This window comes from Oncorhynchus masou, chromosome 24 (assembly GCF_036934945.1).
Source record: "Oncorhynchus masou masou isolate Uvic2021 chromosome 24, UVic_Omas_1.1, whole genome shotgun sequence".
In the NCBI taxonomy this organism is placed as follows: domain Eukaryota; kingdom Metazoa; phylum Chordata; class Actinopteri; order Salmoniformes; family Salmonidae; genus Oncorhynchus; species Oncorhynchus masou.
In genome coordinates, this window is record NC_088235.1 from 107,599,704 (window position 1) to 107,626,969 (window position 27,266).

Here is a 27,266-nt window from a genome sequence, read left to right on the forward strand (position 1 = left end):
GTGGTCACGGCACAAGGCACTTTCAGGTGAAATCAGATGTTTTATTTACAGCAGTAGGCAGTCAAAGTAAATATTTACAGAATGGATTCAAGAATCGCCCCGGTATATTTTCTGTTTGGCATGTGCAAATTAGATCTAAATCACATCTTTCAATTACCAGATACTTCACACACCTATCTAGACAGTTCACACGCCACGTTACTCACCGTTGTCAGGAGACTTCTAGTGTCTTTCTCCCACAGAGGTTTTTAGATCATTAACATGGGATAATAGTAATAGGTCTACATGTTTTTAATTCACCCTTATTCAATCCATTAACCTACAGGTTAAATGCTTCCACCATGTGGCCACCAACCATCAGTGTATACACCTTGCATCATGTCTTCTTGTTGAATCAAATAAAGTTCAGACAACTCATGGAGCTTCTTCTAGATAGAATCAAAACATTAACAAGCTAAAAAAAAGAAAGAAGTCAACGTAGAGTACATTTAAAATAAACGTTAAAATGCAATTATCATATGCGTATCATTTAATAAACAATTATACAAAACAAATGTCTATGAAAAAAGCTAAAGAAAATATTTCATGAAGTATATTTAAAGCACAATAGAGAAGACGTCAGCCACCATCTGTACAGCTCGCAGAGGGTCAACTATGTCTTGCAGTTTGTCCTTTCTGAGAACCCAGTCAGGGGAGAATCTGAGAAGAAAATAACTCATTAAAATCTGTGAAGGTTTACTGAAGAAATAGTATGAGTACATCATAGTCATACTTGGTTCAAGTAGCATCTGCATTATTGCCAAAGATTGTTTCGGGCAACTTTTCTAAGTCCTAAGCAGTTACCTAGATACTTGATGCGTTTGATTTAGCTTGACAGACATGCAGGGTGGGCAGTTTGCACTTTTGGGACTATCCCATTTGTTCCATGGTACTGGGACCAGCGTACTCACTTGGGCACTGGCTTGGATTTGCGGGGGGTTGCTGGGACGATGAAGCTTCCATTTATGGATGCCCCCATCTTCTGCTTGACCACGGTCCTCTCGGCATCCATCTTGTGTTTGCGTGCAGTGAGGCGGTAGATGCTGCGGAGCCGGTCAACTGCCTTGGAAAGCTTCCTCACTTCCTGAAGACCAGTCAGACATGTTGCGTTGTGAACACCACAAACCAACCAGTCAGCCATGTTGCGTTGTGAACACCACAAACCAACCAGTCAGCCATGTTGCGTTGTGAACACCACAAACCAACCAGTCAGCCATGTTGCGTTGTGAACACCACAAACCAACCAGTCAGCCATGTTGCGTTGTGGACACCACAAACCAACCAGTCAGCCATGTTGCGTTGTGGACACCACAAACCAACCAGTCAGCCATGTTGCGTTGTGGACAACACAAACCAACCAGTCAGCCATGTTGCGTTGTGGACAACACAAACCAACCAGTCAGCCATGTTGCGTTGTGGACAACACAAACCAACCAGTCAGCCATGTTGCGTTGTGGACAACACAAACCAACCAGTCAGCCATGTTGCGTTGTGGACAACACAAACCAACCAGTCAGCCATGTTGCGTTGTGGACAACACAAACCAACCAGTCAGCCATGTTGCGTTGTGGACAACACAAACCAACCAGTCAGCCATGTTGCGTTGTGGACAACACAAACCAACCAGTCAGCCATGTTGCGTTGTGGACAACACAAACCAACCAGTCAGCCATGTTGCGTTGTGGACAACACAAACCAACCAGTCAGCCATGTTGCGTTGTGGACAACACAAACCAACCAGTCAGCCATGTTGCGTTGTGGACAACACAAACCAACCAGTCAGCCATGTTGCGTTGTGGACAACACAAACCAACCAGTCAGCCATGTTGCGTTGTGGACAACACAAACCAACCAGTCAGCCATGTTGCGTTGTGGACAACACAAACCAACCAGTCAGCCATGTTGCGTTGTGGACAACACAAACCAACCAGTCAGCCATGTTGCGTTGTGGACAACACAAACCAACCAGTCAGCCATGTTGCGTTGTGGACAACACAAACCAACCAGTCAGCCATGTTGCGTTGTGGACAACACAAACCAACCAGTCAGCCATGTTGCGTTGTGGACAACACAAACCAACCAGTCAGCCATGTTGCGTTGTGGACAACACAAACCAACCAGTCAGCCATGTTGCGTTGTGGACAACACAAACCAACCAGTCAGCCATGTTGCGTTGTGGACAACACAAACCAACCAGTCAGCCATGTTGCGTTGTGGACAACACAAACCAACCAGTCAGCCATGTTGCGTTGTGGACACCACAAACCAGTCAGACATGTTGCGTTGTGGACACCACAAACCAGTCAGACATGTTGCGTTGTGAACAACACAAACCAGTCAGACATGTTGCGTTGTGGACACCACAAACCAGTCAGCCATGTTGCGTTGTGAACAACACAAACCAGTCAGCCATGTTGCGTTGTGAACACCACAAACCAACCAGTCAGCCATGTTGCGTTGTGAACACCACAAACCAACCAGTCAGCCATGTTGCGTTGTGAACACCACAAACCAACCAGTCAGCCATGTTGCGTTGTGAACACCACAAACCAACCAGTCAGCCATGTTGCGTTGTGAACACCACAAACCAACCAGTCAGCCATGTTGCGTTGTGAACACCACAAACCAACCAGTCAGCCATGTTGCGTTGTGAACACCACAAACCAACCAGTCAGCCATGTTGCGTTGTGAACACCACAAACCAACCAGTCAGCCATGTCGCGTTGTGAACAACACCAACCAACCAGTCAGACATGTCGCGTTGTGAACAACACCAACCAACCAGTCAGACATGTCGCGTTGTGAACAACACAAACCAGTCAGACAGAAGCAGTAGCCGCCGCAGGTTGTAGTAGCAGTGGAAAATAGCCCATTTGTCAGAGTAAAAGTACAAATATACCTTAATAGAAAATCACTCAAGTGAAAGTCACCCAATAAAATACTACTTGAGTAAAAACTATAAAAAGTAAATGTAATTGCAAAAAGATACTTGAGTATCAAAAGTAAAACATTTCTAATTATTTCTATTAGGCAATCCAAACGGTACAACATTGTTTTTTTTCCTCCAAATTTACAGATAGTCAAGGGCACACCAACAATTTACAAATGGAGCATGTGTGTTTAGTGAGTCCACCAGATCAGAGGCAGTAGGGATGTTCTCTTGATAAGTGTGTGAATTAGACAATTTCCCTGTCCTGTTAAGCATTCAAAATGCACTTTTGGGTGACAGGGATCATTTTCTTTAGGAATGTAGATAAGTAAAAGTTGTCAAAAAATATTAAATAGTAAAGTGCAGATGACCCCCCCAAAAACAACTTTAGTACTTTAAAGTATTTTTACAACACTAGCAGCAGCAGCGATAACAATAAAAGTAGCAATAGAAGTAGCAATAGAAGCAGCAATAGAAGCAGCAATAGAAGCAGCAATAGAAGCAGCAATAGAAGCAGCAATAGAAGCAGCAATAGAAGCAGCAATAGAAGCAGCAATAGAAGCAGCAATAGAAGCAGCAGCAGTGCCATACCAGAGCCCTGTACTGGTCCTGCAGCAGGATGATCAGGAGGAAGCAGGCCTTGGTGAAGATGCTGCCTCCTTTGTCGGCCACCTTGTCTCCAGCCTTCTCCCTGTATATCTGGAGCAGGTCCAGCAGTGTGTCCACAGAGTTCTCCACCGCATAAACCGCCTCGATTGTCCTGTCATACTGTTGAAGAGCGAAAGAAACATGCAGCGTTAGTCTATTGAGCAAGGAGGGCTGCAGCAAAGGCCGAGAATATTCACAATTAAACAAACATTTTGTTTCACAAAGTAAAAATTATACGGAAAGTTAGTTTCATCTGGGCAGAATCTACTCAAAGGCATCCATATAGGCCTGTGCACAACAAGGGGTGTTAGGGAGGACCCACCTTGGAGAGGTTGAGGAGCACCTGGATGGCGTAGGTAATGACTTCCATAGAGGGGACACTCCGGTTGCAGCTGCGGATCAGCGTGAAGATGACCAGCGTGGCGCCGCTCGTCACCAGACGCTCACAGCACTCTGGGGACAGCCTTGTGGCGGTCTCTGCATACACAAACTTCCTGTTAGCCAACCAGTCAATGCCACCCCCCGACACACACTTCCTGTTAGCCAACCAGTCTCCCTAACATGGTTAATGTCAAAACCCCAATAGTACCATCGTGTGTACTTCTCTACCAACAGCCGTTAAGCTCTGACATGCTGTCAACTAGCTCAACCCGGTTCTCTTTTGACGAATTCTGTAACAGTAATAGCCTTGGTTTTATGCATGTTAACAACAGAAGCCTCCTCCCTAAGTTTGTTCTATTCACTGCTTTAGCACACTCTGCCAAACCGGATGTTTTTGCTGTGTCTGAATCCTGGCTTAGGAAGACCACCAAAAATTCAGAAATTTTAATCCCAAACTACAACATTTTCAGACAAGATAGAACTGCCAAAGGGGGCGGTGTTGCAATCTACTGCAAAGACAGCCTGCAGAGTTCTGTCCTACTATCCAGGTCTGTACCCAAACAATTTTAACTTCTACTTTTAAAAATCCACCTCTAAAAACAAGTCTCTCACCGTTGCCACCTGCTATAGACCACCCTCTGCCCCCAGCTAAGCTCTGGACACCATATGTGAACTGATTGCCCCCCATCTATCTTCAGAGCTTGTTCTGCGAGGCGACCTAAACTGGAACATGCTTAACACCCCAGCCATCCTACAATCTAAACTTGATGCCCTCAATCTCACACAAATTATCAATGAACCTACCAGGTACCTCCCCACAGCCTTAAACACGGGCACCCTCATAGATATCATCCTAACCAACTTGCCCTCAAAATACACCGCTGCTGTCTTCAACCAAGATCTCAGCGATCACTGCCTGCATCCGTAATGGGTCAGCGGTCAAACGACCTCCACTCAGTCAAACGCTCCCTGAAACACTTCAGCGAGCAGGCCTTTCTAAACGACCTGGCCGGGGTATCCTGGAAGGATATTGATCTCATCACGTCAGTAGAGGATGCCTGGATATTTTTTATTTTTTAAAATGCCTTCCTAACCATCTTAAATAAACATGCCCCATTCAAGAAATTTAGAACCAGGAACAGATATAGCCCTTGGTTCTCCCCAGACCTGACTGCCTTTAACCAACACAAAAACATCCTATGGCGTTCTGCATTAGCATCGAACAGCCCCCGTGATATGCAACTTTTCAGGGAAGCTAGAAACCATTATACACAGGCAGTTAGAAAAGCCAAGGCTAGCTTTTTCAAGCAGAAATTTGCTTCCTGCAACAAAAACTCAAATTTCTGGGACACTGTAAAGTCCATGGAGAATAAGAACACCTCCTCCCAGCTGCTCACTGCACTGAAGATAGGAAACACTGTCACCACTGATAAATCCACCATAATTGAGAATTTCAATAAGCATTTTTCTACGGCTGGCCATGCTTTCCAACTGGCTACTCCTACCCCGGTCAACAGCACTGCACCCCCCACAGCAACTTGCCCAAGCCTTCCCCATTTCTCCTTCTCCCAAATCCGTTCAGCTGATGTTCTGAAAGAGCTGCAAAATCTGGACCCCTACAAATCAACCGGGCTAGACAATTTGGACCCTTTCTAAAATGATCTGCCGAAACTGTTGCCACCCCTATTATTAGCCTGTTCAACCTCTCGTGTCGTCTGAGATTCCCAAAGATTGGAAAGCAGCTGCGGTCATCCCCCTCTTCAAAGGGGGGGGACACTCTTGAGCCAAACTGCTACAGACCTATATCTATCCTACCATGCCTTTCTAAGGTCTTCGAAAGCCAAGTCAACAAACAGATTACCGACCATTTCGAATCTCACCATACCTTCTCTGCTATGCAATCTGGTTTCAGAGCTGGTCGTGGGTGCACCTCAGCCACACTCAAGGTCCTAAACGATATCTTAACCGCCATCGATAAGAAACATTACTGTGCAGCCGTATTCATTGATCTGGCCAAGGCTTTCGACTCTGTCAATCACCTCATCCTCATCGGCAGACTCGACAGCCTTGGTTTCTCAAATGATTGCCTCGCCTGGTTCACCAACTACTTCTCTGATAGAGTTCAGTGTGTCAAATCGAAGGGTCTGCTGTCCGGACCTCTGGCAGTCTCTATGGGGGTGCCACAGGGTTCAATTCTTGGACCGACTCTTCTCTGTATACATCAACGAGGTCGCTCCTGCTGGTGAGTCTCTGATCCACCTTCAAGCAGACGAGACCATTCTGTATACTTCTGGCCCTTCTTTGGACACGGTCTTAACAACCCTCCAGGCAAGCTTCAATGCCATACAATTCTCCTTCCGTGGCCTCCAATTGCTCTTAAATACAAGTAAAACTAAATGCATGCTCTTCAACTGATCGCTACCTGCACCTGCCCAACATCACTACTCTGGACGGCTCTGACGTAGAATACGTGGACAACTACAAATACTTAGGTGCCTGGTTAGACTGTAAACTCTCCTTCCAGACCCATATCAAATATCTCCAATCCAAAGTTAAATCTAGAATTGGCTTCCTATTTCGCAACAAAGCATCCTTCACTCATGCTGCCAAACATACCCTTGTAAAACCGACCATCCTACCAATCCTCGACTTTGGCAATGTCATTTACAAAATAGCCTCCAATACCCTACTCAATAAATTGGATGCAGTCTATCACAGTGCAATCCGATTTGTCACCAAAGCCCCATATACTACCCACCATTGCGACCTGTACGCTCTCGTTGGCTGGCCCTCGCTTCATACTCGTCGCCAAACCCACTGGCTCCATGTCATCTACAAGACCCTGCTAGGTGAAGGCCCCCCTTATCTCAGCTCGCTGGTCCCCATAAGCATCTCCCACCTGTAGCACGCGCTCCAGCAGGTATATCTCTCTAGTCACCCCCAAAACCAATTCTTTCTTTGGCCGCCTCTCCTTCCAGTTCTCTACTGCCAATGACTGGAACAAACTACAAAGATCTCTGAAACTGGAAACACTTATCTCCCTCACTAGCTTTAAGCACCAACTGTCAGAGCAGCTCACAGATTACTGCACCTGTACATAGCTCACCTATAATTTAACCCAAACAACTATTTTTCCCTACTGTATTTATTTAATATCAGTAAAGATATGTTACACATTTCCATGTAATGGTTATTTCAGGACTATTGTTGCTTCAGAAAAGTGGGATGAGCGCGGTCTCACCCAGATTCTTCAGAGCCTCCAATATATAGGAGAAGTGCTTGTATTTGAGGAGATATTCGATGGCCCAGGACGTCTTGTTGCACAGCCGGTCCTCCTCTCGTACCTCCTCAGACACCTTCCGCAGACGATGCCTCATGGACACCACTTTTCGATTGTCATGGAGCTTTCTGGACTGGTGGCCTCGCCACAACGCCTAAACAGAGAGAGGGGTAAGACCCAGGGGTGGTGAAGAGAGAGTAAAGGGAGAGAAGCAGGGAGAGAATGAAAGAAAATCAGTCATTTTTCCCCCCTAATGACAACAAAGCAAGGATGCTGTACTGACTTGTAACTTAATTCCCTATTGAATGTATTGAACAGACTCTGGCTCAGTACAGTACCTGTGCCTTGATGATGCCCTGCTGAACCCTCTGTTCCCGCCTACGGAGGAGGAAGGTCCTGGCGGCGTGCTGGATGGTGGAGGCGGCGCGACGACGGCGAGCTAACCAACTCCTGGCTGCCCTCTGGGCCACGACCACCCTCCTCCTGTCCTCCAGGTATCGCCGCCTCTGGATCCGTGCTCTCAGCCACCTCTGGCAGGAACAAAATGGCAGAGAGACATGTTTACTGTCCTTAAACACAACTGCTCATTCATAATGATCACCCTCCAGCAGGAGAACTGATCTTTACTCTCAACTCATATTGGTGATAACATACAGTTTGGGGGGGGGGGGGTTCCAATAGTTAGAAAGGGATGACGTTGTACCTGTATAAAAATGACAGAGGTGATCTGTCTCTTGGCAGACCGCAGAGCCCAGTGTGACCTCAGAGCTCTCTGGATCCTCACAGCACAGAGGTGGTGGTACACAGCCGCGCAGAAACGCACCCTCCTCTCCGCAGACGCCGCTTCTCTCAACTACAAGACAGAGGACAAAACAAACGATGGTGTTTCGATCTCGTGTTTTCTGAGACAACTATAGAAGAGAAGTGACAGTTGGCTTTGTAATAATCTCAGCATTTAGTACTGATTCTGGGTCAGTTGATTTCACCCATCCTAAAAGTAACACTAATGATTTATCGTAGGCTTCACTATCCCTAGATCAGGTTACAAAGTAAGTTCTATTACCTGTCTCCTGGCAATCCAGCCTCTGCAGTGAGCCTGGACAGTGATGGTAGCCTGTTTCAAACGTGTGTATTTGACCCTCTCTGCTTCAGCCTGCTGCATAGCTCGGACTCTCCTCTGTAGGACCAGGGCAGCCTCTCTTTGTCTCTGGAACGCCCATTTCTGGACCCATCCCCGGAAGGACGACTGGACCAGCACCGCAGCCCGCTGCTCCTGGAGGGGGAGGGGAGGTTGAGTCATCCAGACTGAACCTCTATCATCAGAGTTGGCCATCAAAAGAAAGATGAACCTGGTTGGATCCAGGGGTGTAATAGTCTTACCTTATGCAGGCGATTCCTGGTCGCATGGCCTCTCCATGACGCTTCGATTGTAACAGCGGCAGCTTTCAGGACCAGGAAGTTGTGACGCTCTTCTCTGGCTTTCAAGGTCTCCCTCCATCTGCACTGAATGACCCTCACACTACACTGGATCACTAGGAACCTGGAGGGAGACAAAACCAAGCACTTCATTTGACCGAGGCCCACTTTCTCGAGGTTAAGGCAGGCACATCCAAAACAAGTCGACAGGACCCTAGTCAGGACAAATTAAGTGGTCAGGACAAACCATTTCTGATGCTCAAGCAACTAAAAAAGAGAAGTTGTATTATTACCTGTTGCGTAGATGCCTGGTCTGCATACACCGGTGGACTGTGGCGACAGCCGCCTGACGTTTCTTGGCACTCTGTCTGGCAAGATCACCACGGAACACTGCCTGCAATCCAAACATAACATTCGACCATGATCAATAAAATTACATTGATTAATCTCAGTACGGAATATTTTTAGCAGTAGGAGTCGATTGATTACTAACTTGAATAAGAACAGCAGACTTCTTAATTTCCAAGTATTTTGCCCTCTCTCTTTGGCAGAGGAGATGGGCCCTGAAACGTTCCTGTATTATAGCAGCAGATGCCCTTTGATGCTGAAACTGTCGCCTCTCCACCATTCCACGGTAAAATGCCTGAATGGAAAAACAGTCATTTTGTTCAACTGCATTTACGGTCTAATTTTGGCATTTTGTTAAGGTATTGTTAATAAATTCAAAGAATGTTTACATCAGACCACAGAGAAAATAATACTTTGGTACAGACCTGAATTGTGACTGCACTTCTCTTGAGATTCTGGTACCTCTTGAGTTGGATGTGTCCACGCACTCTGGCCTGCAGCATTTTGACACTGGTCAGGGTCTTTAGGTACAGGGATCGCTGCTCTCTCTGGGCCTGCCGGCCTCTGTAGTGCTTTTGGAGAGTAGCGGCCGCTGTCCGGCGCCTCAGGAATCTCCTCCTCGCCACCCAAGCCCTGCAGTGAGACTGCAGCTTTACCGTGCTGGATCGCAGGGTCAGATAACTTCTCCGTTGGATGGACATGCGTATCACGGACTGGATCTTGACAGCCGCACGTTTGCGTCTGGCCAGCCTTCTTGCCAGGGTTCCACGGATGGCTGACTGAAGCTTCATAGCAGCTTCTCTGATGGCCAAGTAGTCGTCCCTTTGTCGTCTGAGGACGTTGCATGATCTGTACCATCTTTGGATCGTGACTGCAGAGGCTTGTGTTTCGTTGTACCGTGTCCTGGCCTGGTGTCTTCTGAAGGCAGACTGGATCAACAGAGCAGCAGCTTTTTCCTTCAAGAAGCATTGTCGTCTGATGCTCATTCTCAGAAATGACTGAACCTTCCTGGCTGCCATCATCCGTTTAGCCAGCTCCATTGCCCGTTTTCCTCTATACAAGGCCTGAAGGTTTATCACAGCATTTCTCATCTGATGGTAGTTCTCCAACTGAGAGTTCCTCAGTCTCTGAGCTCTGAATCTTTGCTGAAGAACACTGGCTGCCCAATGCTGCCTCCTATAAGCAGACTGCTCCTTGTGCATCCTGAAGTTGGCCTGGATCACAGTAGCAGCTCTACACATCTTAGCAACGTCTTGTCGAACGCGATACCCTCTGAAAGCTGCCTGAAGGACTATGGCCGAATCCTTCAGTGTCAAGAACTGGTCTCGGTCTTGTTTCCTTTGAATGTGAGATCTGTAGTACCTCTGAATGATGACAGCAGACAATCTCATGGCTTGGAACTTGACCTGCTCCTTGTGCATCCTGAAGTAGGCCTGAATCACAGAAGCAGCTCTCTTCATCTTAGCAACATCATGGCGCACGCAACGCCCTCTGAAAGCTGCCTGAAGGACTATGGCCGAATCCTTCAGTGTCAAGAACTGGTCCTGGTCTTGTTTCATTTGAATGTAACATCTGAAGTATCTCTGGATGATGGTGGCAGCAAACCTCATGGCCTGGAACTTGACTTCCTCTCTGTGCTTTCTGAAGCCAGCCTGGATCGTGGTGGCAGCGTGATGTTGAAGCCTGATCTCCTTTCTGGCTCTCTGGCCTCTGTATGCTGCTTGGAGCAGGATTGCGCCACTGCGCATTCGTTGGTAGCGATGCATCTGCTGTTTCACTGCAACAGCGGCACGATATTTTTGTTGAATGGCAAGGACAGAGGACCTCAAGGAGAGGTACTGTCGGCGTTCGCAGTGCGCCCTGTAACTTCTCTGGAGAACACTGGCGGCCTTGTGCATCTCTCCAGTGCTCCGTCTTGATCGCATGCCCCGGAAGGCAGCCTGTAACACGACAACAGCACTCCTCTTTATGCACAGTGCTTTCCTGTCTTCAATCATCTTCTTGTTGGCTCTGTAACGAGCCTGCACTGTGTTCACAGCCCACTGAAGCCTCTTATAGTGCGCCCTCTGCAGGTGTTTCCGGACGTGAGATTGAATGAGTAAGGCCGCTCTGCATTCAGTCTGCAACTGCTTCCGTGTCGTCATTTCTCTGAAAGCTGCCTGAAGGACAATGGCAGACTCTCTGATCTTCATGAATCTGTCTCGGTCTTGTTTCCTTTGAATGTGAGATCTGTAGTACCTCTGAATGATGACAGCAGACAATCTCATGGCCTGGAACTTGACCTGCTCCTTGTGCATCCTGAAGTTGGCCTGAATCACAGAAGCAGCTCTGTGCATTTTAGCAGCATCTTGTCGAATGTGATATGCTCTGAAAGCTGCCTGAAGGACTATGACAGACTCTCTGATCTTCATGAATCTGTCTCGGTCTTGTTTCCTTTGAATGTGAGATCTGTAGTACCTCTGAATGATGACAGCAGACAATCTCATGGCCTGGAACTTGACCTGATCCTTGTGCATCCTGAAGTTGGCCTGGATCGTGGTGGCAGCTCTCTTCATCTTAGCAACATCATGGCGCACGCAACGCCCTCTGAAAGCTGCCTGAAGGACTATGGCCGAATCCTTCAGTGTCAAGAACTGGTCTCGGTCTTGTTTCATTTGAATGTAACATCTGAAGTATCTCTGGATGATGGTGGCAGCAAACCTCATGGCCTGGAACTTGACTTCCTCTCTGTGCTTTCTGAAGCCAGCCTGGATCGTGGTGGCAGCTTGATGTTGAAGCCTGATCTCCTTTCTGGCTCTCTGGCCTCTGTATGCTGCTTGGAGCAGGATTGCACCACTGCGCATTCGTTGGTAGTGATGCATCTGCTGTTTCACTGCAACAGCGGCACGATATTTTTGTTGAATGGCAAGGACAGATGATCTCAAGGAGAGGTACTGTCGGCGTTCGCAGTGCGCCCTGTAACTTCTCTGGAGAACACTGGCGGCCTTGTGCATCTCTCCAGTGCTCCGTCTTGATCGCATGCCCCGGAAGGCAGCCTGTAACACGACAACAGCACTCCTCTTTATGCACAGTGCTTTCCTGTCTTCAACCATCTTCTTGTTGGCTCTGTAACGAGCCTGCACTGTGTTCACAGCCCACTGAAGCCTCTTATAGTGCGCCCTCTGCAGGTGTTTCCGGACGTGAGATTGAATGAGTAAGGCCGCTCTGCATTCAGTCTGCAACTGCTTCCGGACCTTCATCCCTCTGAAAGCTGCTTGCAGAGCAGTGGCTGCCCTAAGCTTCAACAGATAGTCCCTCTGGTCTTTTCTTACCATGGCAACATCCCTGCATCTCTGTTGACATAGTAGAACAGCAGTTTTGACCGCAAGGAAGCGTTTCCTGTCCCTGAAAGTGAGGAACCTCCTCTGAATGATCATGGCTGAGTGGTGCATCCTAGCAACCTCCATTCTTGCTCTGTGACCGCGATACACTGCCTGAATCACAACTGCAGCAGACTTCACTGAGGTGTACCACTGCATCTGTAGATCTCGGAGCCGACTGGCCCTGTAATGCTGCTGTACAATGATGGCCGCCACCTTTGTGGCAAGGTAGGCCTGACGCACTTTGTGCATCCTTAACTGAGCTTGGATGACCGTAGCAGCTTGGTGCTTCGTCCTTAGGTCTCTTCGGACGCTGGATCCCCGGTAAGCAGACTGTAGCTTTATTGTAGCCAATTTCAGCTGGCTGTACTGCGCTCGCTGTGTTCTGCTTGCTACAAGAGCCCGGTACCGACACTGGAGGACTACAGCGGCACGTTGCAGTAACACATATCGTCTTCTACAGAGAATAACTCTCACTACTGACTGAAGGACAGTAGCGGCCTGGTGTTTTTGCCTCAGCTCTTGCCTAACTCTCATGCCACGGAACCTGGCTTGTACAGTAACAGCAGCTTTCTTGACCAGGAGATAATCAGTTCTAATTGTTTTCCCTGCCCTATAAGCTCTGTACTGGCTTTGGATGGTCCAAGCAGCCTCCTTTCTTGACCTGAAGTGTGACTGCAATACATGTCTACGGTAGGAAGACTGAATGAGTGTGGCGCATTTTTGCAGTTTTTCAAGCCTCTTCCTCTCTGCCCTACCTCTCCAGATAGCTTGTATTCTCAATGCAGAATATTGGAGGGCCATATATTCTTTCCTTGATTTCTCCCCTACTAGCTTGGCTCTAAATCGCTGTTGGACAACAATCGCAGATTTTTTCAAGGACAAGAATTTTCGTCTGGCCACAAACTTAATGAAAGTTGTCTGGATGACTGTGGCTGCCTGATTCTGTTGTTGCATTAGTCTCCGAGCCATATGTCCACGATAAGCGGACTGTATGGTAACAGCAGCACATCTCATTTTCAGGAATTGTCGCCTCCCTGCATCTCTTTGTACAGAGGCCCTGAACCAACGCTGAATAACGACTGAGGATTGTCTCATCGTCGCCATCTGTTTTCTGACCGTCCTTGCCCTAAAAGCACTTTGGATGACAGTGGCAGAGTGATGCTGCAGTTTCAGTGTCTCAAAGTTGCGTCTCTGTGCACGACCTCTACACCAAGCTTGAATGAGGGTGGCACTCCGCTGGGTGCCCATGTACTGTTTTAGGCACCTGTGCATTCTGTAGCAAGACTGAATCTTCAGGGCAGCTGCGGTCCTTCGGGCCATTTTGTCACTGTGCCATTTCTTAAATGCAGTTTGTATCACTGTGGCAGCACGGTTCTCCCTCTGCAGTCTCAGAGTCTTGCGTCGCCGATATTTTCTCTGGATTTTGATAGCTGCTGATCTCAGCGAGCAGTAACATTCACGCTCTTCCCTTGCCAGAGCCGAGGCCCTAACATGCTCCTGAATTACTGTTGCAGCCCACTGTGTCCTTCTGTAGGTAGTGACTGCCATCTTCATCCGCCAGAGAGCTTGAACTTTAACAACATGCAATCTCACGCGCTGGTAGTTTTTCAAGGTAATATACTTCTTCCATTGTGCCTGTATGACAAGTGAAATGTGCTTAGATAACTGCTAACCGGTTTTGAGTTATCAATACTGTTCAAGATCTTTCCACAGTGATGCAAACTGGCAGAGATGACTTTACATACTATACCTCATGCATGTAGTATAGCTATAACTAATAATGGTGAGCAGGTTACTAAGTATGAGCATGATGGGTGGGTGGGTAGGTAGGGACAACAGCCCATATGAAATTCTATAAAAATAACGTACTTGGATGGTGGTAGCAGCAGCAACCTGGAGAGCCCAGAGTAGAGCCTTTCTCCTCAGTGTCAGGGAGTTCCGCACTGAGTAGCCCCTCCATGCAGCCTGGATTCGGACGGCTGCAGCGGTCTGACAGACAGCTCTACGTCTCCGGAGAAACTGCCTGACCAGCACCTGGATCTTCCCCGCTGCTACAGTCCTTTCCTATACCAGATGAGAGGATAGGTGAGATGTGAGAAGTTTCTCCATGTACAAGAGAAGTCATCTGCACCAAACAGACAATCATTAAAAAGAGTAAGACTGTTAGGACTAGTGTTTGTGTCTTTGAGACGTAATATAGACTAACCTGGTAAAGCTTCAGATCCTTCTTCAGGCGGTACTTTCTCCAAGCTCCTTGGATGATCCTGGCAGCACGCGTCTCATTCCGCAGGTCCAGGAGACGGGCACACAGGAAGGACAGGTAACATGTCACAACCTGGAACAGAGAAACACAGATCAAATTAATCTGGAAACACTTGAGATTCAGCATTCTTGTTAAAAATACAAATAAAAAGGCACTGACAATTACAAGAATGTATTGAAATTAATCAAAGTTCCCTAGTTTTCCCTGAGAAAAGAAATGCACACAGTCCAGCCTTGGAAGGTCATAAAGCCCCTCCCACCTTTTCATTTGGGATAGTGTTTGACATGTCAGCAGGGTTCATCATGGCAGGAACCCCTCCCAAGTCAGACACTGCAGTGTTGACCAGCCTGAAGTTATTCTTCTCATTCTCCAGAAGCTCTTTGAACTCCATCGTTGGCAACACAAGGCCTATGAACAATAACAGAATCAAAAATCATTTAACCTGTCAATTTTCTTATGATGCAATAAAAACTTTTTAACTACCTCATTAAATGGATGCATTGGGGAAGAAATACCATTTTGTGTGGTGGGCCAGGTGTCAAAGGAGATGTCCGAGTCGCTGGAGGAGCTGTTGAGTTCAACTCGTCCTCTCTGGGAGCACTCCACAGTTTGGGTGGTGTTGTGGCTGACGCTGCCTGCCGGTAGGTGGCTGGGGTGGTAGTGGTGGATCAGGTAGCAGAGGATACGACCATCTGAGAACGACACCGTGAAGTTCTCTGCCTGGAAAGAGAAAAGAATTCAAAATGGATGACCAGAAAATGCTGTATGTGTAGTATTAAGTTGGTTAAAAAAAAAGTTACATTTTATAAAATCACATCCACTCTAGATAAGACAGAACCATTACCTGATTTTTTTTTATTTAACTACGCAAGTCAGTTAAGAACAAATTCTTATTTTCAATGACGGTCTAGGAACAGTGGGTTAACTACCTTGCTCAGGGGCAGAACGACAGATTTGTACCTTGTCAGCTCGGGGATTTGATCTAGCAACCTTTGAATTAATGGCCCAACATTCTAACCACTAGGCTACCTGCCACCCCAACATTGACTACGCCTGCATTTTCTTAAAAAGAGAGGCATTTTTTTTTTTAAACAGGTCAGCAACAAACTCACCTTCAAGTGGTAGAACTGGCAGACAGCATTGACCCATTCCATGAGTAGAGTGATCTTTGAGCTTCTGTGCTTGAATGGGGGTCTCGGCTTGGCAGTCTTCTGCAGCACACCTTTGTCGGCCCTCAGGGAGGCCAGCCTCTGTTTGGTGGTCCAGGTGTGTTTGAGGAAACTGATCTCTTCTCTCAGCTGGTCCTCGTCCAGAAGAACCTCCACCTGGACAGAAGGGGAGGGGGAGTCGATTCATGAAAACATAGATGAATGTGGGAGAAAGTGTGTTATTGTAATGGGAGTGGATGAAGCAGAGGAGACGCTTATCAAAAGATGATGAAACGTACCTGGAAGGCAAAAATGATCTTCCACAGCAGGCTCAGTGTCTTCTCCCTGTGTCCATCCACAATATCTCTGGAGTCAATGACAGCATCTGGAAGACATAATGGCAATTAGTTAAAAGGCGACTGCACTTCCTGATTTTTTACATTTTTACCCCTTTTCCGTGAAATCCAAACTGGTAGTTACGGTCTTGTCCCATCGCTGCAACTCACGTACTGACTCTGGAGAGGCGAAGGTTGAGAGCCATGCGTCCTTCGAAACACGACCAAGCCAAGACGCACTGCTTCTTGACACACTGCTCCTTGACACACTGCTCGCTTAACCCGGAAGCCAGCCGCACCAATGTGTCAGAGGAGAGACTGTACAACTGCCGACCATGTCAGCGTGTATGCGCCTGGCACGCCACAGGAGTTGCTAGACCACAATGGGATAAGGACATCTCGGCAAGGCCAAACTGTCCCTTAACCCGGACGACGCTGGGCCAATTGTACGGCGCCTCATAGGTCTCCTGGTCACGGGCAACTGCGACACAGCCCGGGATCTGTAGCGATGCCTCAATCACTGTAATGTAGTGCCTGAGGCCGCTGCGGCACTAGGGAGGCCCTGCACTTCCTGATTTGGCCTAGTTTTAGATTTGGTTCATTAAGAAACGTTAGCGGCCACGACGGAATTAAAACAAGTTTGTTCAGCGTGTGGTTTGATATGGGTGTCGTGTGTGTCCGCAGATGGGAAATGTTAAAACAAATTATTTAGCCAATTAGCTTCACCTGGCTGATGTGCAAACGTCGCAAAGTTGGTTCAACTTTGGACAGCACATCTCTGGGGGTCGTTAGGGAGCGTCAATAAATTACACAATGTCAACGAAACAATATTTTCATGTTGCACATCTTTTAGCCTTCAATATTTGTACATGAATTTCTACAATTTATAATTGGTTTGAAGTTAAAGTCATTGAAATTTGGAGCTAATGTCCCAAGTACATTGTCATTTAGTGAGGGTCAGTAACTAGCCCCAGCGTCTGCTAAATGACTTAAATGTAAATAGGGGTATCTAATGTCAAACCAAATTGACCATCACGATCTGGTCACATGCAGCTGTGCTCTGAATTGATGATAACTTGGGTGCTTTCAGCAGAATTAAAATTAACCCAAGAAAAACTTACGGTACACTTCATCCCGTGACGTTCCATCCCCCCCCCCCCCCATCTTGTAAATCTGTTTTAGACGAGACTGACTTTAACCAAAATTATCCCATTCACTCTTAGTAGGTCATATCGATGGGACACCTCACTGTCTAACTAGCAGAGTGTTATTATTCATTCAGAATTTGTCAAATCCAAAGAATAGTAGAGAAAAAAACAAAAGTAAATTTACCATGCTCATCCTTGAGGTCAACCCCTCTGGCTCGGAGCACCTGCAGGGCTATGTCAACGTTGTGGACCTTCTGCAGACGACTGATTGCGGGCATCCTCAGCTTACGGGACAGGCTCCAGTCCTGGATGAACAGCTCCATCACACGCCTGACAGAAAAACATACGCTAATAGTCACCAACCCGTAACTTGGAGAGCCAACACTTTGTGCAGGTTTTCTTTCCACCCCAACAATGACACCAAAAGGACGGGTGTGATAATGTCTTACACTAGACGGATTCCACACTTTAGATCAACGGACAGATTCTTGACAGCGAAGTTGAACTCGTCCAGAGGCGTCTGGATGTGGGAGACCGGTAGGCCCATGTAACCCAGGTGACGGGGGAGGATCCCCTCCCCACTTAGGAAGTCCCTGGAGAACGCCAGCAGCAGGTCCTTGGTAGTCTGGAGAATATAAAACAACCAAGAGATCAATGGGAGGTACCACAGGGGTAGGGCTGCAAAGGAATGAAAACAATTACAGAGTCAAACTCTGTTAATGCCTGTCAGACAGATTACATAATTAGTGGCCATGGGAGTTGGTGTCACCTTACCTTGAATTCTGCATCCATACAGAACAGACAGGGGTCATGTTCGATCATCCTGGACTGTTTGGCTTTATCCAGGAAACACACCAGGAGGAGAAGCTTCTTCAGAGTGAAACGAGACAGCGCCCCCTCGTGGCCTGCACAACAGAGAACAATAACAATCAATGACCAACTAATATAATCCACTTCATAGAATCTTCCATTCAAAATAAATAAATAAGTAAATAAATAAATAAAAAACAAAAAATTTAATCACTGAAAATAGCAACAAAAAAGCTGAGCATAATGAAGACAGGAGCAATGAGTTACCATCTTTGTAGAGGTTGGGTACTTTGGCATGTCTGAACTCCACAGCGATGTCAGGGTTCCACAGCAGACGTTTCAGAATGAACATGGCTAAGCCCATGACGTCACTGTTGCTCTCCAGTGAGATCATCTCCCCGTAAATAGTCTGAAAACAGGTTGCATTTCAGGAGACTTCAACATGGACAACAGACATATAGAAAAAAAAAAAAAAATGAAACAAATAAAGCCATTATCTGACTGACTACCTCAAGTCCAATCCGTAACCAAAGAGGATTGTACGATAGAAGCCAGTTGAGAACCTTTTGGCGTTCCCCTAAAAAAAAACAAGAACAAAACAACTTTACAGGCTTTTGGACCTGAACCTTTGACTACTACTACTTAGAAAGGACATAACTTTTAATTGAACTCGAGTTTTAACACACATCCATATGAATCAGACTACGTTACATATGTCTAAGGCCATTGTGCATACATACCGATGTCCTTCCAAAGATGCCGATCCTTGCGTACCAGTAACCTTCTGGCCTCCACCTCCAACTCCAGCCTCTGGATGGCTTTGACCATGGGCTCGGAGGTGAAGAGCTGGCAGGCGGAGCGACGCAGCCGGTTGAGCCGCCGCCTGGCAGTGTAAGTACTAAACGACATCTCCTCTTTGGTGGGAGCCTTGTTGACGGCAAATTTGTCATTACCGCCCATCGCCAGGGATACGGCATTCACTACACGTCAAAAGAGATGGTGAGATACGAAGCAATGGAATTCTATATCCAGTTGAAGCCGGAAGTTTACATACTCTTAGGTCAGAGTCATTAAAGCTTGTTTTTCAACCACTCCACAAATATCTTGTTAACCAACTATAGTTTTGGCAAGTCGGTTAGGACATCTACTTTGTGCATGACAAGTCATTTTCCCAACAATTGTTTAGAGAGATGAGTTCACTTATAATTCACTATATCACAATTCCAGTGGGTCAGAAGTTTACATACACCAAGTTGACTGTGCCTTTAAACAGCTTGGAAAATTCAAGAAAATTATGTTGGCTATAGAAGATTCTGATAGGCTAATTTGCATCATTTGAGTCAATTGGAGGTCTACCTGTGGATGTATAAAGGCCTACCTTCAAATATACTAAATTGTTATCTTATCTACGAATTAGAACCACTATATAAAAATTCAACATCATGCCATCAGTTGACTATCATGCCACAAATGCCCATGGGTAACAGGGTTTCAAATAGGAAGCCATCATGGCCGGTGTGGCTGACTGGTCTACAGGAAGCCATCATAGCGCTTGTGGTCTCTATAGCAGGTCCAGTCAGTGAATAAGAACAGTGGTCCCTTGTGAGAGCTCTAGCACACCAAGACAACACGTCAGGGTGAGTATCTGAACTAACAGTACATCCCCGTCTTGCTCTAGCCAGGTGAACATTACCTTTGGTGACCTCCGTGTTGACCTTGAAGTCATCAGGGGTGAGGACGTAGTTGATCCACCAGGTAAACCCAGTCTCCTGTTTCTCTATCCAGCGCTCATCATAGAACATGTTCTTCGCAGCGAACGGCATCGGGTGTCTTGGTATGGCTGCAAGTGACAAGTATGTTCCGTAAGTGATAGCACACAACAGTAGATTAGAGAGTGAGCCAGAGATTGATTGAGATTTTATAAATATATATAAAATAAAAAAATCTATCTACACACACACAATGCCTAAAGTATGTGGACACCTGATCGAACATCTTATTCCAAAAATCACAGGTATTAATATGGAGTTGGTCCCACCTTTGCTGCTAGAACAGCCTCTGCTTTTCTAGAAGAAAATTGCCAAAGGGGACTTAACTTCCATTCAGCCACAAGAGCATCAGTGAGGTTGTGCACAGATGCTGGGCGATTAGGCCTGGCTCACAGTTGGCGTTCCAATTCATCCCAAAGGTGTTCGATGGGGTTGAGGTCAGGGCTCTGTGCAGACCAGTCAAGTTCTTCCACACCATCTCTGTACGGACCTCGCTTTGTGAACGGGGACATTGCCATACTAAAAACAGTAAAGGGTCTTTCCCAAACTGTTGCCACAAAGTTGGAAGCACAGAATCATCTAGAATGGCATTGCATGCTGGAGCGTTAAGATTTCCCTTCACTGGAACCAAGAGACCTGAACCACGGAAAAACAACCCCAGACCATTATTCCTCCTCCACCATACTGCATTGATGTAGGTAATGCTCTCCTGGCATCCGCCAAACCCAGATTAGTCTGTCTGACTGCCAGATGCTATCTAACCTCCAAACGAGCTTCAATGCCATACAACACTCCTTCCGTGGCCTCCAACTGCTCTTAAACGCTAGTAAAACCAAATGCATGCTTTTCAACCGATCGCTGCCTGCACCCGCATGCCCGACTAGCATCACCACACTGGATGGTTCCGACCTTGAATCTATAAGTATATATGAATTCTATATGAATCTTGGACACCTATAAGTACCTAGGTGTCTGGCTAGACTGCAAACTCTCCTTCCAGACCCATATCAAACATCTCCAATCGAAAATCAAATCAAGAGTCGGCTTTCTATTCCGTAACAAAGCCTCCTTCACTCACGCTGCCAAGCTTACCCTAGTAAAACTGACTATCCTACCGATCCTCGACTTCGGCGATGTCATCTACAAAATTGCTTCCAACACTCTTCTCAGCAAACTGGATGCAGTTTATCACAGTGCCATCCGTTTTGTCACTAAAGCGCCTTATACTACCCACCACTGCGACATGTATGCTCTAGTCGGCTGGCCCTCACAAGATATTCGTCGCAAGACCCACTGGCTCCAGGTCGTCTACAAAGCCATGCTAGGTAAAGCTCCGCCTTATCTCAGTTCACTGGTCAACACCCATCCGTAGCACGCGCTCCAGCAGGTGTATCTCACTGATCATCCCTAAAGCCAACACCTCATTCGGCCACCTTTCGTTCCAGTACTCTGCTGCCTGTGACTGGAACGAATTGCAAAAATCGCTGAAGTTGGAGACCTTTATCTCCCTCACCAACTTCAAACATCAGCTATCTGAGCAGCTAACCGATCGCTGCAGCTGTACATAATCTATTGGTAAATAGCCCACCCATTTTCACCTACCTCATCCCCACAGTTTTTATTTATTTACTTTTCTGCTCCTTTGCACACCAATATCTCTAACTGTACATGATCATTTATCAATCCAGTGTTAATCTGCAATATTGTAATTATTCGCCTACCTCCTCATGCCTTTTGCACACATTGTATATAGACTCCCCTTTTTTTCTACTGTGTTATTGACTTGTTAATTGTTTACTCCATGTGTAACTCTGTGTTGTCTGTTCACACTGCTATGCTTTATCTTGGCCAGGTCGCAGTTGTAAATGAGAACTTGTTCTCAACTAGCCTACCTGGTTAAATAAAGGTGAAATAAAATAAATAAAAGATGGTGAAGCTCAATTCATCAGTCCAGAAAACTCCTTGCCAACGGTGGCAAGCCTTATACCACTCCAACCCACGCTTGGCATTGCACATGGTGATTTTAGGATTGTGCGGCTGCTCAGCCATAGAAACCCATTTCATGAAGCTCTCAGCCAACAGTTCTTGTGCTGACGTTGCTTCCAGAGTAAGTTTGTAGTGTAGTGAGTGTTGCAACCGAGGTCAGACGATTTTTACTCGCTACCCGCTTCGGCGGTCCCGTTCTGTAAACTTGTGTGGCCTACCACTTCACGGCTGAGCCGATGTTGCTCCTAGACATTTCCACTTTACAATAACAAAACTTACAGTTGACCATGGCAGCTCTAGCAGGGCAGAACCTTGACTAACTTGGATAGGTGGCATCCTATGACGGTGCCATGTTGAAAGTCACTGAGCTCCTAAGGCCATTCTACAGACAATGCATGGCTGTTTGGCTGATTTTTTACACCTTTCATCAACGGGTGTGGCTGAAATAGCCAAAACCGCTAATTTGAAGGGATACTTTTGGCCATGTAGTTAGTTAGTGTATGCATGCATGCATCAAAAGGTCTAGGTTACCTGTTTGACCAGGCTTGGTGAAGGAGAGCTTGGACTGGGCCACAGCTACAATTTTTGCAGTTTTTACAGATGAGCCACCAAATGATTTCTGTGCACCTATGATCAAGAGTAGAAAACAAAGACATGCAAAACTCTTCCACATAGAAAATGGCCTACTAATTTACCAATACAACACATCTACAGTGTACCGTCTTGTTTTCCACATTGTAGGACAAGCTTTTTATACCTTGCGGGCCAGGTTTTGGAGCTGACTGCTTTGCTTGGGCAGGGGACACAGACTTTGGAGCCTTCATGGATGAGGCAGAACTAATACGCACAGAAGCTGAAAAACAAGCACACACACACAGATGACAACATTTAAAATATTCAAAGCAATAGGCATGTCGTGACAGTGTGTAACCCCATGCAAGGTATTGGAGGTGGGGCATAGGCAGTGACTCAGACAGGAGCACAGTGCAAACAGAGGCTTTAATTAACAAAAGGAAAATAGAATTCTGGATCTTCCAGAGCTCTACAGGGCCAGACTTTAAACTTAGAACACTAAAAGCATGAAGTCAACAAGACTAGCCAAAAGCTAAAATGCTGCAAATCATAAAATCAGTCCTAGCCAAACTTGACAGGACGTGCGCTCTAGACCAGGTATTCCAAACCCCAGGGGTACGCGCAATTCCGTCACAGGTACACAAAATAAAAATGTGACTCACATTTTTCAAAATGTAAACGATTATATTTTCCAACGGGGCTACACATTTGGGTGAGTTTCTCACCTGTGTAGCCTCATTTCACTGTTAAAAACACATTCTAATAATCTAGTGTTCAGCAAAATAACATCAAATAGAGGCAGCCAAGACAAATAATTAACATGCAATCACATTAAGTTGAGTACAATTACACAGGTACTTTCCCAAAACTGGATTTGTTATCCCGTTCATGCCCTGCCTCCAGTCCACTTATCTGAACCTCATTGAAATTTCAACAAGCAGTTTTGTGAAAATGCCATTTAAAATCAGAAGCCACTGCCAAATTTCTGGATCGGTCTGCGCTCAGGGTTTCTTGCCTTGGCAAATCGCACTGTTAAGACACTGATGTCCTTTGCAACCATGTACCTATGTGAGTGTATTCTCGGCCCTAACTTGAATGAACAGACGGTGTGGAAAATTATTTAAGACTGAGACTCTCTCCAATACAACATTGCAGAGTTATGTGCATCCTTTCAAACACACCATTCTCATTAACCAATATGGTGAGTTAATCACCATTCTCAATGAACAAATAAGGTTTTATATGCAAGATGGTTAAACGGAGAGCAAAACGATTGACTATTATTATTAGTGACCTGGTCCAAAAAGAGCTCTTTGTCACTTCCCACAAGCCGGGTTGTGACAAAAACTCACTCATTCTTATGTTTAATAAACGTATCATATAGTGTGTGTGGCAGGCTTACAATGATGGCAAAAAAACACCCTGGTGCTAGAGGGTATACGCGTGGAGGTTGAATGTTTGGAGTATGGGACTATAAAAAGTTTGGGAACCACTGCTCTAGAGAATGCTTTTAAGGCAGTCAATTAGGAGAGCGGCCACACCAACTTTAAGGGAACAGTGCTCAACTGCAGCTTCTTCCCCTTGTCAGAATTCCTCATGCTTTCTAGGCTTGGCCCTGCTCCTCCACAGTAGTCCAATAGAATGCTGCCACCCTGTTTAACAGTGCTCAACTGGAGTTCACCCCCCTAGCCTTGCTGCACCACAGAGGTCAATGTGCACAATTCAATTTACAGAGAATACAGAGGACATTTCAAAAACCAACTCACCTGATATTTTTGACTGCTGCCTGTGAGAGGAGGCACTGAACCCCTTCTGCTGAACTGGTCTGTTGGGTCCCTTCACCACTGTTGACACCCTACTCTTTTTCACATGGAACATGGTTTTCTCCGCAGCATCCTCCACTTTCTCCCCCCCATCCCTCAGAAACTCGTCGCTCTTCCTCTTTTTGCTCCGCACCACCCTCATGTCAAACTGGCTCTGGTTGTAAACAGGAAACACGCCTGCCCTGTCAGGTAGAGATTCCACTATCGGTGCTGTGTGGAGCTGAGTGGCTCCCAGAATGGAATCATCCAGGCCAAGGTGCTGGGGGCCACCAGTGGAGGGGTTCATAGGCAGAGGAGAGCTGAGGGAGAGGTTGACTGGAGCAGGGATAGCATCCAAACAAACTGGCCTACAGGAAACTGACTCCAGCGCCTGCAGCCTGGCCTCCCGTGGGGAGATAGTTAATGGAGAATCATGATTTGCATCAGAGTCTATGACAGGGAGACCAGGGGTAACTGTAGTACCCAGGCTTGACTCTGAAGGGCCACTGTCCCCAGACAGCTCCAGTGTTTTCTCCAGGAGACGGCGCCTGGAGGTTTTGATTCTCACCCCAGGACTGTGTAGCTGGACAGGAACTGGTTTGCTTTTGATGACTGTGGTGGAGGTGAAAGTAACCTTTTTGGATTGAGGAACAACTTCTCCAACCTCTACTCTACCCTCCTTGTCAGTAACACGTTTTGGTTTGATGAAGAAGGTTAGTCTAGGCTGTGCAGGGTCTGACTTGATGGGGCTTTCAGACAGGGCTTTGATGTCAATCACAGATTTGACAGGGCCACAATTCTTCACTCCATTTGCTGACTCAAAGGAGTGGGAGAAATCAAAGCTAGAGCACGCATTTGGAGGGCTTGCACCAACCACATGAGTTAGATCTGACTCAATCAAGGCCAGTGCATCTCTCACAGACAACACTGGTGTTCCAGCCAACACTGTATGGCTTATGTCCGCAACAGTGTCATCAATCACACGGGCTGGGCTCTGTATAGACTGAATATGGGGCATCAGCTTTTGAAACCTCTCTGGTGTGCCGACAGGGGACACAGTCGTGTTCAGTAGTCTGGTGAGGTCTCTGCACTCAGGTGTGCCTACTGGGCAACTGTAGCTGGCTGCTGCATCAGAGGAATCAATTAGCTTTGCAGCAGGGACTAGAATGACGACAGGCGAGTTCTTTTGGACATTGTCAAAACTCAACTGACCCAACACATCCTGCTTAAACTTCTGCCCTTCGACAGGTGTGCAGGCTTTTTTGTTGAGTGAGGCAAGAGGGCTGCGAACCTTCTCCCGTCTGTACTGTGGTGTCCGGGACACATGGAAGGTCTTGTTGGCTGCCATCTTCAGGGAAGACACTGAGTTTTTCTTCCCCCTTGGAGGGTCTGATAGGTCAAATGCCTTCTTGCTTTTGATTGAGTCCCACAGACTCTTCTGTAACAAAGGAATAAAATAACATGAAGTGGTTTGTAGTTATGTATAGAGCATTTGAGGCTTTGAAATAGTTCAAATGAAATTGGATTTATTACGCTACATGTTGATTAGTGTGAATTAGTATGCGTAGCAACATCTTATATATATATATAAAGTTACCTTTCTTCTTTTGGGTGCGTCTGCTCTACCGAGCAAAATGGCTTGGTGTTTGACCACCCCATTGGCAATGAAAGTGATCAGCTCTCGGATACCACCTTCCTCGATCGGTGTCCAAGTTATTGTCAAATTGACACGCTCCTCAGGCTGGGAAACAAACGACAGGGGAAATAACGTTAGCGAGCTACTGGTAAAATGTATGGCTAGCTAGATAGGACTTCAAACAAATGTGACAACTGTTGGCTGGCTAGCTAACTTACGTTACATCTGACAGCAAACAAAACGTTAACTTGGTGAATGCCATGCCAACGAGCTCAACTCGTTGCCATCTAACGTTAAGTTATCTAACTAGTTATAGTATTATATTTGAACACATGTTAGCTAGCTATAATGTCCCTTACCGGAATTGTAAATCGGGTTTGATCCACGGAAAAGCCTTTCGTCGATGCAATCTTATCAATTACCACCTCTATGTTTGCATCTTCAACGGGATTCTCAATGCAAAGAACTGATGATTTGGAAGATCCCAACTTTACATTTCCAAATGTTACAAACGGAGCCCTTGAAAACTGAATTAAACTCAAAACTGAATGCGAGCTATTGTTTTCTTTATTGCCATAAGAAACAGCAGGTGAAGCTTCTTTCTTGATGGGACTAAAATCCAGGAAACCTCCCCTCGCTGATAACTGAGCCATTTCCAAACTTATCTGTAGAAATCAACGCAAGTTAGTCACCGAACCATCTAAAAAAAAAAAAAATATCTAGCTAATTAACGTAGTTATTTTCCTTGCTCTTCTCTATGGCGAACAAACGTTAACTGACTGAAAACACGTTTCTCTGTTAATGGTTACGTTCAGTTTGAATTTCGATTTACTTTGTTAGCCAATCATATCGTAGGTTGGCCGCTTTATGTTCCAATCGCTGTGGGGTAAACAATGAATGGCCAATCAGAGATCCTCAAAATGTTTAAACTGCCATAAGCCGCGCCTTCTCCGAGAAGCGCACTACAGTCATCAGATGCCACTCAGGAAGGGGGCGACGTTGATATTATAATTTGTAGTTCTTAGCTAGACGTTGTAACCTACAGTGGCTTTGTGTTCACGGTTCAGAAAGTTTATTCTTGTCACTTAAGACAACATTCAGGTGTGGCTATGTCTTCCACATAGCCTACTAAATTAGTCAATAAATGTTGATACGTGATGCAATGCTTGTTGGCGAAAATAATTTGAACCATATAGTAGGTCCTACGTTTGGCCTTCTGTTGTCCAATTCAAAAGTTAACCAGTGGAACAAATGTTGCACAAAATCATGTAAATGAAATTGCATTGACTGGTACTTGATTTGTGTTTGATTGAGTTGTGTGTGTTGTAGGCAACATCTGTACTTTTTTGAATTAGGTCTACAGTGTTCAGGCTCTCAGTTGGCGATAAGAGAA

At 46.2% G+C, this 27,266-nt stretch overlaps 1 protein-coding gene across 1 annotated transcript; it reads right to left on the reverse strand.

The window, feature by feature from the left end:
- Positions 1-12: 12 nt before the first annotated feature.
- Positions 13-26,671, reverse strand: aspm (assembly factor for spindle microtubules). The gene is made up of 30 exons (XM_064936015.1): positions 26,233-26,671; positions 25,835-25,978; positions 24,202-25,675; positions 22,620-22,715; positions 22,394-22,489; positions 19,801-19,947; positions 18,848-19,087; positions 18,617-18,684; positions 18,375-18,516; positions 18,072-18,202; positions 17,747-17,922; positions 17,482-17,627; positions 16,114-16,199; positions 15,779-15,991; positions 15,182-15,386; positions 14,926-15,074; positions 14,610-14,738; positions 14,273-14,467; positions 9,467-14,038; positions 9,187-9,336; positions 8,987-9,087; positions 8,658-8,817; positions 8,341-8,550; positions 7,981-8,130; positions 7,616-7,807; positions 7,239-7,431; positions 3,939-4,093; positions 3,560-3,736; positions 951-1,123; positions 13-699 (listed from the first exon to the last, which is right to left on the reverse strand). Exons 1-30 carry the CDS (start codon positions 26,524-26,526, stop codon positions 597-599), a joined length of 10,467 nt encoding a protein of 3,488 aa, XP_064792087.1. The 5' UTR covers positions 26,527-26,671; the 3' UTR covers positions 13-596.
- Positions 26,672-27,266: the final 595 nt, after the last annotated feature.

Bases quoted from the DNA above. Each gene is read 5' to 3' on its own strand.
- aspm (XM_064936015.1), bottom strand. From the start codon at position 26,526: ATGGCTCAGTTATCAGCGAGGGGAGGTTTCCTGGATTTTAGTCCCATC. The intron at 19,948-22,393 runs GTAACCTAGACC...TGTCACTTGCAG, and splicing joins CACCAAGCCTGGTCAAACAG to CCATACCAAGACACCCGATG. The intron at 9,337-9,466 runs GTCTGTACCAAA...TTTTCCATTCAG, and splicing joins GAAGTGCAGTCACAATTCAG to GCATTTTACCGTGGAATGGT.